At 45.6% G+C, this 12871-nt stretch overlaps 1 protein-coding gene across 3 annotated transcripts in view; it reads right to left on the bottom strand.

Annotated features, from left to right (window-relative positions):
• Window positions 1-12871, bottom strand: part of efcab14 (EF-hand calcium binding domain 14) — a 140167-nt gene that overhangs the window by 75710 nt on the left and 51586 nt on the right. For all 3 annotated transcript variants that reach the window (XM_072511032.1, XM_072511030.1, XM_072511031.1), the window contains exons 4-5: window positions 12316-12414; window positions 156-266 (exon numbers count right to left, since the gene is read on the bottom strand). In XM_072511032.1, the coding sequence (XP_072367133.1) occupies window positions 156-266; window positions 12316-12414 (210 nt within the window). The remainder of the gene's footprint in view (window positions 1-155; window positions 267-12315; window positions 12415-12871) is intronic.

The following is a 12871-nucleotide window of genomic DNA, read 5'->3' as shown; positions in this document are numbered from 1 at the left end:
CATCAGCAGATTACAGATGCAAAATTGTCCGTCCATGCAAAATTAGGTATGCATGCATTGTGCTAGAACATTGAAGAGCAATTATCACAAGAGAATACATTCTCCCAATATAAAACATTTTGGCCCTCATTTCTTTTAATTACAGCAATCCTCACCTTATTTTGTTGAAGTGTCTCCACAATTTTCTTATGATTTTCTAAGGCATTCCGTATAGTATCAACGTCATGTTGAACACTGGTAAGCGTGCTCCCAATTGTGGCAACACTCTGCAAAAATCAACATAATAACTTCATTTAATTTAGCTTTTTTAGATTTATTTCTCTTCTGCAATTTATTAGCCACATTTATTTTACAAAAAATCAAGAGCACTTGACTTCACAAGTTACTACAGTATTAATACACTGGCCAATTTATTTTACACAGCTCAAATTTACTGTTCATACCTAGCCACCCTTGAGACAGTGATGGTGGTCTTTCTCCTTAAACCAATGCATTCTATGTGGTGAAAGTATACCCACAATATTGTTAGGTACAGAAGTAGATCACAAATACATAAGAAATAGGACCAGAAATTGGTCATTTAATCCATCTAGCCTGCTTCTCCATTCAACAAGATTATGGTTTACATCAACTATGTCATATGCTTACATCTCTGATTTTCTTAGTGCACAAAAATGTATCGATCCCGGTGGGTGGGTTGGGGGGGATGGGGGTGATTTAAAAATTGCAGACGATTTTCTGCCTCCAGTCCCCACATGTAGGATTTATGGTACCAGGGTCAGTATGTGGGTAGAAAGCTTACACTCAGCAATCCCACCCATGCCTACTTCATTGCTGGGGTGAGCAATTTAGACCACCCAATATTTTCATGGGATCAGGCCAATTTTGGGAGGAGAGGGGGTTTACAGCACTAAATGTGAATTATGGTCTGGTTTTGGGAATCTTTTCACAGATAAGATTTAACGGTCTTTTTTAAAATAAATTCAGAGTACCCAATTTTTTTTTTCAATTAAGGGCCAATCCACGTAACCTGCACATCTTTGGGTTGTGGGGGTGAAACCCACGCAGACACGGGGAGAATGTGCAAACTCCACACAGACAGTGACCCAGGGCCAGGATTCTGTAGCCATCTAAGATGGCCACCTGCAAAGGACCATGGGAATTATGGCCAATCCAGGACTCAGACAGATACAGAGCCTATGTGTATCTGAAACACAGGTAACCAGACCTGATCGAAACCCCCCCCCCCCCCCCCCCCGCTCGTTTGCATTTGAATGGACCATTTTCCCAGTACAATAGAACTCCAATAAAGAAACCGGTACAGCCACAGACTGATCGGCGCCACGCCCTTTACTCAGAAAGCCCAACTGCCAAGGTCAATGACCGCTAAGTACCCGCCCAGCTACCAAGGCACCCGCCCCTTTATTGGCCGAAATCAAAGACAGTGATCAGAGCCCTGTCAAACTATTGGGTCCAAGGTTAAAGACCGCCCCAAAGAGCGCGATATCCCAGAGGGATAAAAGACAGCACAGCCATGTGTTCTGTCTCTTTTGGATCCGGCCTGTGCCAGTCCAACTGTAGCAGGAACAGCCAGCCAAGTTAAGACCAACGGTCGCTACCTGACGGATGAGCTCAGCAGAGACAGAGCCATTTTCTTCGAACCAGCCGAGTGAAATCCAGATAAAGGCCTTATCCATTTGCACAGTGCCTGTCGCCCTGAAGTTAAGTATAGGTTATTGTAGCTGATAGGTGTAGTTTAACCCGTAGTAGATATTGTGTTTGCATGTCGAGGTAACTCTGGTGTATGTAAATAAACCATCTTTTGAACTAACTAACTGGTTGTGTGGTCATTTGATTGATATAAGGGAAGGCTTGTGGTTCACCAACATCATTAATATTAGCAACAACATTGGCGGCGCTGTTGGGATCGAAAACTAGCAACATTATTGGCGACCTCTGGTGGGACTCGATTAGAAGTGACTTGGTCACTCCCGAGAGAACCCACAAACGATGAATCCAATTGCGAGAAAGAGAAAGAACCACAAGTGCAAGTCCCATAGCGACCAAATAACCTATTTTCGGAAGTGTGTACTAACCCGCATGCGTACCTAACAGGAAGAGTAAGGTAAGAATTGTGTACAACTATCGCAGGATTGTGAGCCGGAAGATAGCTTAGGCCATACCCGCTGTTCAAATCGCCACCTTATTCCCCTGTCCCAAATTAAAGTGGAGCAAGAGATAAGAGAAGTAATGGTAACTAAAGCAATGGAACGATTGATGAATCCACAGGAACCCGAGGTCGCAGCGACCAACAGAGCAGAGCAATGCCCCATATGGGAGGAAGAGTTAAGGAAATACTTAAAGGGGAAAGGATGGCCCCTTTGGTCGAATTTTTGCGCTAATGATGAGTCAGGTCCAGGAAAGATAGGACAAACTTGATGGGAGAACCCAAGCGAGGTCCACAAGAAAAATGTAGGGAAAGTCAGAAAACCGATGGCAATAGTGTCCTGTTTGGCACAGCTGTGAGGCACAGAGGAGGTCGTGAAGACGCTCCGTAGGCAGCTAATTGAGAAGGAAGAATAGAACGAGGGAAACAATAACAAAAGCGCGAAGATAATTGAGCAACTCCGGCAACAGGTAGCAGCTAAGGATAAGGCTGATATAAAATGTGCACATCAATCTTGTCTAGTTCACCTTAATAGCTTTCAGACCCAGTACGATAATGCCTACTAAGAGACACAGCACGCAGTCCTAGTAAGAGAGGAAACAGAACAGGTAGCCCAGCTAACTAGCAAATGCGCAGATCTAAAAGCAGCTTTGAGAGCGCTTGACAGCTCCACTAAGGAAGAGAGGCAGAGTACCGTTGACCATGTGAAATGCCGACAGAAGATAGAAAAGTTACAGTTGCTACTCTCAGTACAGAATGGCTTCAGGTACACTTTCGGGCAGGATTTAGATGAGGAAGATGCTCCGGAGTGGCAAGAATTAAACAAAAGTGCCCAAAGATACGCAGAGGACACGGGAAATCAAAATCGAGCCCCCAAGCCCCAAAAAGAAAAGCACCCGCACCACCGACTGCACAGGCAGCACACACGCCCACTCACAATTCGACCCCCATGAATCCGGTTACCGCACAACGCAAGTCATCGGATCAGGATGAGCCTGATATAGTTTACACCACCCCACTATCCATAACCCAATTAAGAGAAGCATGCATGAAAATTAGTCCATTCCAGCCCACAGCAGACCCGCACAGCTTCTTTGAGGAGGTGCGCCAACAAAAAGTTATGTACGGCCTAGATGAGAGAGAGGAAGTAAAGGTAATAGTTATGAGCCTTTGCCAGTCCGTAAGATCAGCTTTGCCCAAACCCCAAAATGTAGCAGGAGGAACCCTACAGGAAATGAAAACAGCCATATTAGATGCCATCGGATATAACAAAGGAGATCCAGTCGAGTGTTTAAATCACTGCAGGCAAAAGAAGGGAGAGCATCCGACCGCATTTTGCTGGTCGCCTATGGATTCATTTTATGGCAGTTTACAGACAATTGAACAGCACACACCTAAATGAGGACACCACTTAGCACCTTAATCTCGCATGCCACAGGCGCAGGTCAAAAGGCTTGTGTAAACTACGACCCCGCAGACCACACACACAATGAAGTTTGGGTATTGAAACGACTTTCCAGAGCATGGGAACAAACCCCACACCGACAGACAGATCAGGACGAGATAGAAGCAAACATGCACCCACTTAGGACTAGCCAGGACCCACATGGATAAACGAGAGTAGACACGAGGGACAGCACCCCAGAGCACAGGCACCACGAGGTTGTTACAATTGTGGCCACATGAGACATTACGCCCACGATTGCCGACAAAACCCTCCGAACCAGCACCGATACCAACAACCAAACCCCCCACCGAGGAACAATGTTAGGCCCATGCATAATGTTAGCGCCCGTTCAGACGATTTAGCGTTCAATTCCACAGATTGACGGTGTTCGGACTCTCCAACTTGGGTCTGTGACACACGCTGGGACAAATCAGGCAGACCAGTAGTTACAGGCGCAGTCCGGGGACATACAGTCGATTTTCTTTGGGACACAGGAGGATCCCACACCACTTTAAACTCCTCCACCATGTTTCAACGTGACAAATGGCCCACCACTGACACCATCACCCTGAGTGGATTCACCGGCCACATACAGCAAGGATATATCACAGCTCCCATACCCATTCAGATAAGGAACATTAGCACCACCAGGCACCCCGTCGTTTTAGTTGACTTACCCCAAACAGCAGAGCACATTTTAGGCATTGATTTTATGAGTTCCCATAACCTTTTATTTGACCCAGTAAACAAATGTGTCTGGCGAATGGCCAAAACAGCTAGGGCTCCCGCTACGCTCACAGTAGGTGGTTATGAAAACAGGATTTGCTCAATAGGGGACTATTGGTTTAATCTGCAAACAATTAGTGCAGACCAGACGATTAGTGAGGTCCTCATAAAACACACATCTTTGTTCGCACAACACAAACACGTTTGTGGGAAGATCCCAGGTGCAATAAAGATTTCAGGTCCCGATCCAAAGCCGCAAAAGCAATACGGTTTCCCACAACAAGCCAAGGGTGAGATTTCGAAGGTTATAACAGTTTGTTAGACCAAGGAGTTATTCGACCCGTAGCGTCCACAAAGAATGCCCCAATTTGGCCTGTAAAAAAGCCTGATGGTTCATGGTGACTAATGATCCGACTACCGAGAATTTAATAAGGTAACCCTTTTAGCAGCCCCCACCGTTGCCACAAGTCCCGAGACCATGCTCAAACAGGGAGTACAGGCAAAGTACTTCACAGTGCTAGACATCAGCAATGGCTTTTGGTCCATCCTGTTAGACAAGGCCTGCCAGTATAAGTTTGTGCTTATGTTCCAAGGGCAGCAGTACACGTGGACATGCCTCCCACAAGGATTCCATAGCTGCTCCTCCATTTTCCACCAACAATTGGCCAACGGACTTTCTAAATTTTCCCGACCCGAATGCCTAATACAATATGTGGACGATCAGCTCCTGCAAACTGACACAAAAGAGGAACACGGAGAGCTCTTATCGGAGTTACTAGGCCTACTGCAATCCATCGGATGCAAGGTCCACCCCAAATAGGCCCAGATTTTAACGAAAAAGGTTCTTTATTTAGGCACCATCATCACCCACGGGAAGAGATAAATTGAGCAAAAACGAATTGAGTCGATCGTTAAATTGCCCCTGCCCCAAAATGTCACGGCACTCCGGTCATTCCTAGGTTTGGTAGGATATTGCAGAAATCATATAGATGGTTTTGCCACTAAAACAGCCCCACTCTCAGAGCTCCTCAAAAAGAACGGTCCATGGGAATGGCTTCCGCAGCACACAGACGCCATTGATGATTTAAAACGCGCCCTAGGCACAGCCCCGCTTTAGAAGTTCCAGACCCAGACTTTCCCTATGCCATAGATATAGCAACCACCGACCAAACCCTATCAGCAGGACTCCTGCAAGAACGACATGACCACTTGGGACCCGTAGCCTATGCCTCAAGAGTATTAGACCCCGTAGAGCAAGGATTCTCAGCCTGCGAATGGCACTTGCTTGCAGTCTTTTGGGAAGTACAGTACTTTGCGTACATCACAGTCACGATCTTGACTGAGCACACCCCCACTCAACTATTACTAGACAGTAGAGTAAAGGATGGTTCAGTCAGCCAAATCAGAGCAGCTCACTGGACACTACTGTTACAAGGCAGGGACATTATGGTAAAACGCACCAATACCAACACATTTCTGGCTGATAATCTCCAATATGCAGGGACCCCACATGAGTGCCAGATCATAGCAGCCCAACACCACACACCCGTTATCCCAAAGTCACTACACCCACGAGCAGGCAGTAAAACACAGAATTCCCAAGCCACAGGGAATGCTTTACAAATGTATGTAGACAGTTCCTCCACAATCGAAAATGGAGTTAGAATTACTGGTTGTGGAATTTACGTAGAAGACGCGCAGGGACACCCACTAGAAGAGATCTCTTTAAAATTGTCCAGCCACCTAGGTTCACAAGCAGCAGAACTCGCCGCCATAGCCTATGTAGTTCAGCACCCCGACTCTTTTCCAACCCCCGCAGACATACACTCGGACAGCCTGTATGTGTGCAATAGTTTAACATAATTCCTGCCCCTATGGGAGCCTCAAGGTTTTGTTTCAGCCGATGGAAAACCCCTACCCTCTGCCCCATTGTTAAAGCACATTCTCAAGACAGCCTCAGACCGCACATACGGTATTATTAAAGTAAGAAGCCATCATCGCTCGTCCGCACCCGGTAATGTAAAGGCAGATGCCTTAGCCAAAGCAGGATCACGCCATGGTCACTTCTGGCAGCCACCCGAAAGCAAACCGATAGACTCAGTCCAGGTTTCCCAGACCAATATTGAGGATCTATCTCAAGCCGAAAAAGCAGACAATACCCTCAAACAGGTTTTAGACGGCAACTTCCCAGCCCCCTATGATAAATGGAAGGATGCACTGACTGTACAGGACGGCATAGTTTTAAAAAACGGAGTTTATGTGGTCCCCACCCAGGACAGAAACCAGCTCATTTACCAATTTCATGACGGACACGGACATCAGGGGATAGACAATACCATTGCCCATTTAAGACCTTTGTGTTGGTGGCCCAATTTAAAAAGTGATGTAACCCATTATGTCGAGAATTGCCTTATCTGTGCACAGAACAATCCCGAACATTACTCAAAGAAAGGACAATTCCATCACACCCGACCTGTGAATGACCCTTGGAGAAATTTGCAACTCAACTATATTGCCCCCCTTTCCCCTTGCAGAAATTGTTTCAAGTACGTGCTGGTTGTATTCGACACCTTTACTAAATGGGTAGAAGCATTTCCCTCACGGACAAACACAGCAAAGGCCACCGCTAAGATTTCGACCCAACAGATGTTCATACGCTGGGGTCTCCCCCGTAGCATTGAGTCAGACCAAGGTTCCCACTTCACCGGCAGTCATGCAAAATGTTTTAACAATTTTTGGGATCAGGCAGAAATTCCATAGAGCATATCACCCCCAATCCAGTGGCATTGTCGAGAGAATGAATCGAACTTTAAAAGCGACCATTAGGAAGATGGTGCAACAGAACAATACCACGTGGGACACAGTCCTCCCATTTGCTCTCAAGTTTATTCGGAACATCGTTTTCAGTTCAACAGGTTTCACCCCCACACTCATGACCGGACGGCCCATGAAGGGTATTGAATATTTATTAGGCCACGATTTGGCAAGCCCCACAGTAACCACCCTCACCCACGAAAAAGCAATCCAACAGGATACAGATAACATTAAAGCGGCACAACTAGCTGCAGCTGTACGATTAGGTGCTAGAAGGAAGCAGAGTAAAGCCTGCTTTGACAAAACCGTCCACCCCGTAGAGTACACAATCGGTCAGCAAGTAATGGTTTCACTTTACAACCCCAGTTCTTTCCTCGCCCCCAAATTTGCAGGACCCTACTCCATTTCCGACAAAGTGAGTCCCTCCGTGTACAAGATAACATACCCCAAAGGTAAAACTGGTTGGTTCCACATCAACCAACTCAAAGTCTACAGATCCCAATGTAGCCACTCCCACATCTCTCTGGCAATAGGAGATGATTACGCCCCGCCCATCGACAACCTAATCCGACCCCTACGACAACCTAATCCGACCACTACGCCAAACATCCTCCAGCCATGCCGGCATATGTCCCTTGTCCACGCCCACAAACCCGAACTTGTTTCCGCCCACAGGTACGGACTTTCACCTTGAACGTGACTCCGACGACAGCGAGAGCCTCCCGGATTTGATTACTATCCCTGAACACTGGCGTGATCTCTGTGCCCCCAGCCACCCCAGCCCCCGGAATCTGGACTTAGATATCTTTGACACCCTATATGCCCTCCCCAGCCACAGCCACCGCCCGACGACAGTAACTTGCCCTCCACTCCCACTGCCCCTACGCCTCACGACAAACAAGCCCCTCTTTGGCACCGCAACAACTCTTGCAGACTAGTAAGGCACGACGATTCGGATTATCCGACGGCCCACATGCCATAGAACATAGAACAGTACAGCACAGAACAGGCCCTTCAGCCCTCGATGTTGTGCCGAGCATTGTCCGAAACCAAGATCAAGCTATCCCACTCCCTGTCATTCAGGTGTGCTCCATGTGCCTATCCAATTACCGCTTGAAAGTTCCTAAAGTGTCCGACTCTACTATCACAGCAGGTAGTCCATTCCACACCCTAACCACTCTCCGAGTAAAGAACCTACCTCGGACATCCCTCCTATATCTCCCACCCTGAATCTTATAGTTGTGCCCCATTGTAACAGCTACATCCACCCGAGGTAATAGTCTCTGAACGTCCACTCTACTATCCCCTTCATTATCTTATAAACCTCTATTAATCTCAGGTGGAGGATGCGTCGGTCCGGACCCCGATTTGTAACAACCACAGGTTTGTACCGGGCAGGCTGGATGGTGGGTTCCAGAGCTGGCAGAGGGCAGGAATTAGAAGGATGGTGGATCTGTATATAGATGGGAGCTTTCCCAGCTTGAAGGCGCTGGAGGATAAATTTAAACTACCGCACGAGTCTGGCAACCGGGAGATAGTGATGATTCAGATACTGACTCTCGTTTCGGTAATGCTTTTACAACACAGTTTGGTACAGAACCCGGAGGCGTCGCTTGATGAGAAAGAGACACCACCTAAGTATTAAGGTGTCCAAGTTCTGATGGAGACTGCCCACCTTTTTCCTCCTCCTTTTTTCAACTACGTGGTTTTAATTCATGTTGCCCGACACAAAATTACTCTTCCGATTCGAGGATACAATGCCCTTTGACAGTTAAAGGCACAAGTTTGTCGGAAAACAGATCACTGTTCTCCCAGTCTTTGTGACAAGTTTCCACACGACTACAAACTCTTACCGACTGATCCCCACCCTACCCGAGGACCCCAAATGCATCCGGTCAGTTAAGCTCGGGTAGTGGAGTAACAGCACTAATCCCCACCCTACCCGGGGATTCCACCCATTCTTATCCTGCAGTGGCCCATACGCACCTCATGTTCCCGTCACTTCATATGCTCTGGAATGGTTTTCTACACTCTGCACTGTCTTTGGCAGGCCTTAGTTTCACCTTCTCTGCTCCCCCTTTGGTTGTGGTATGAAGAATGCATTTTGCCACATTCTGTACGCTCACCCCTTCTTTCCTTTACCTTCCACAACCCCCTGGCCACCTGCTATTTACACATGACACAATTGGTTGCTATACACACTGCTACACGCAAACTACCTCTGAACCCTGGGACGAAACTCTATAAAACTGGCCACCCAGAAATTCGGCTAGTTAAGATAAGCCTCAACCTCCCATGGTTGTGAGTTAAGAAAAGAGTGGTGGCAGGAATTGTCCACCCACTCCTCGCATCGACCACAAGCTGCGAGAGTCTCTGCGCTTTGAAAATTTGCATTTCTTGGCTCTCCAAAATGGTATTTCGGAAAAAAAAATGAAAGAGTCACACATGGTGACAATCATAACGGAAAATTGGAGTAAGGAGAGAAAGACTAATAAAACAAGATATTAACCGAAGATAATAACAGATACTATGCTTGCACCCACAGGATTACACGGAAAACAGAAAACACCCGATGAAGCAAGGACTGCTGACGTGCGTTTGGATCATCGCTGGACTTCTGCAACTGCGCACGCAAAACACGTTCGTTACAAACCCCACACCAGCCCCGAACACTACCACACAACAGGCCATCCCCAGCCCGTACACTACACCACACATAAAGACAGACATCGAGACCCCCACTTGGTGCGAAAACATTGCCAAATGGAACCCCCTTTCATACATAGTAGAGGCCCTTCTAGTAATTGCAATAATCTTCAGTGTCATTCAGACACTCAGACTCCATAAATGGCAAGCAAAAGCCTTCCGCTCCCTGATATATACAGTCCGATCCCCCTTCTTTGGAATTCAACCAAACTACATTCAGGTACTAATCGCTGCTAAGAATAAACCATGTACCTCTTTAACTTTATTAGGATTAAGTAGAAATGTGATGCTGTTTTAAATTTTGTACTGTATATAAATTCTTTGATATTCATCAGCAGCATGAGTAGCAGCTTAGATAGTGTTAGTTAGAGATCAACTGTGCGGGTAAATTAAATGTTTTATAGTGACCTAAATTATAGTGACCGTTAAAGATTAATTAATTTATGAATGTATTAACAAAATATTAGGTAAATGTCCCAAACCATAGGATAGAGTAGAGTAAAACCTTGCCTTGACCAAGGGTGACCGGTCCACCAAGCATGAACAAGGATCAATAGTGTGATCCACCACACTTCGCGTTCAGGATCAAGAGGACGGGATGTAGCCATCTAAGATGGCCACCTGTAAAGGACCTTGGGAATTATGGCCAACCCAGGACTCAGACAGATACAGAGCCTATGTGTATCTGAAACACAGGTAACCAGACCCGATCGACCCCCCCCCCCCTCCCCCCGCTCGTTTACATTTTAATGGCCCATTTTCACAGGACAATAGAACTCCAATCAAGAAACCGTTACAGCCACAGACTGATCGGCACCACTCCCTTTACTCAGAAAGCCCAACTGCCAAGGTCAATGACCGCTAAAGACCCGCCCAGCTACCAAGGCCCGTTTATTGGCCGAAATTGAAGACAGTGATCAGAGCCCTGTCGAACTATTGGGTCCAAGGTTAAGGACCGCCCAAAGAGCGTGAAATCCCAGAGGGATAAAAGACAGCACAGCCATGTGTTCCGTTTCTTTTGGAAAGGCCTGTGCCAGTCCAACTGTAGCAGGAACAGCCAGCCAAGTTCAAGACCAACGATCCCTACCTGGCAGTTGAACGCAGCAGAGACAGAGACACTTTCTTCGAACCAGCCAAGTGAAATCCAGATAAAAGCCTTATCCATTTGCACAATGCCGGTCGCCCTGAAGTTAAGTATAGGTTATTGTAGCTGATCGGTGTAGTTTAACTCGTAGTAGATATTGTGTTTGCATGTCGAGGTAACTCTTGCGTATGTAAATAAACCATCTTTTGAACTAACTAACTGGTTGTGTGGTCATTTGATCGATATAAGGGAAGACTTGTGGTTCACCATCATTATCATTAATATTAGCAACAGTATTGGCGACACTGTTGGGATCGAAAACGAGCAACAATTCAAACCCGGGTCCTCAGCGCCGTAGTCCCAGTGCTAATCGCTGCGCCACGTGCTGTCCTCCGATTTAACAATGCACCTTCATATCCTCCATGCTCCCTCATTCAGTTGGGAATTAAGATGTTCCTTAAGCAAGAAAAGAATCTGTACACCAAAGCTCTACAACATTCCAGCAAGACTTTCTTACTTTTATACTGTAACCTTTTTGCAATACAATTTGCCTTCCTAACTACTTCTTGTTGGATTTGTCCCAAATCCCTTTGTCCCACCGTGACCATTTTTAACTTGCTTAAATAGTGTAGATTTAATGTAAAGACTCCACACTCGACTTCATCAATGTCCGCCTTGTGACTTACCTCCCAGTATCACCTTGCACAAGTTCCATCTCATTCAAAACCCACACATTAATCTCATTCTTCTCATTTATCCGAGTGTGGACAATCGCATATGGCACCCTTATGCTCACGTGCATTGACTTCAAAATTCTTGTTCACTTTAAATTGCCTCACGGCTTCACTCCCCCCACTGCTGCAAGTTGCTCTAACTCAAAATCCTGCCAACAGTTTCCCATCTTCTAACTCTGGTTTACATCACTATTAGTAGCAAAGCTTTCAGCCATTTCATTCATATACATTTAATTTATATACCCTGGAATTCCTCTCCCTAAATAATCTCTGAACCTTGCTATGTCACTCCTGATTTATTTTCAAGGACTAAATGGAACATCTCAAAATGTCTGTGCACTACTCTTTGGCATTACTCAAATGACACATGGCTAGTAATTTCTCCCAGTGTAAGCCTAGAAGCAATAATATTTTCCCCTTCAAAATGTTCTTTCAAAGTAGCTTTCTGAAAGGGCTATTCCTCAATCCTACTTAGGTCCAAGCCCCAGTTGTGAATCTCAGAAACTGTTAGCAGTGATAAAAATAGATAAAAGGAATAACTTGCAAAGATCTCTTCCAACATTAAATGTGAAAATAAATAGAATATGGTACATTAAAGGCTTCTTTGTCAACCAGATCACGCTATAGGAAACCATACCTTCTGTAGTTCTTCCACGGTGACTGGAAGGTTGATCAAGTCAGATGCTGATTTCACATTGGCTTTTAAATGGGCAACAGCTGAATTCAGTTGGCTAATCTGTTTATAAAACAAGAATATGTGTTAGAATTTAACACAAACAAATTTCAGGATTGAAATAACAATCAGATTTAAAGGCCAATTCAACTGTTTTGTCTCAAATATGGCTAAATCTGTGCCAGTATGTTTCCCAGAAGCTATCTAGTCTAATCCCATTCTCATACTCACTCCACATGCCAATCAAAAATCACATTTTAACAACCTTCACTGAAGATTTTTTCCCCAATTTTCCCTTTGAATAGTTTGATTTACGAAGTCTGTGCATCTCTTGGCACTGTATTAACTTGTGCTACCATCTTGACAAGCCTATTTCTAAAATAAGGCCCCTCTCATTTGGACACCATTAAATATCTGCATTTTCCTCAATTCCAAAATATTACTTCCCATTCTTCTACTGCACTTACCCATCTACATGTACTTCTGGTCTACTCATAAACAACTGAAGTCTTTCATAGTT

Source organism: Scyliorhinus torazame, chromosome 7, assembly GCF_047496885.1.
Source record: "Scyliorhinus torazame isolate Kashiwa2021f chromosome 7, sScyTor2.1, whole genome shotgun sequence".
In the NCBI taxonomy this organism is placed as follows: Eukaryota; Metazoa; Chordata; class Chondrichthyes; order Carcharhiniformes; family Scyliorhinidae; genus Scyliorhinus; species Scyliorhinus torazame.
The sequence above is the reverse complement of the archived record's forward strand: the minus strand, read 5'-3'. Positions and strand labels throughout refer to the sequence as shown.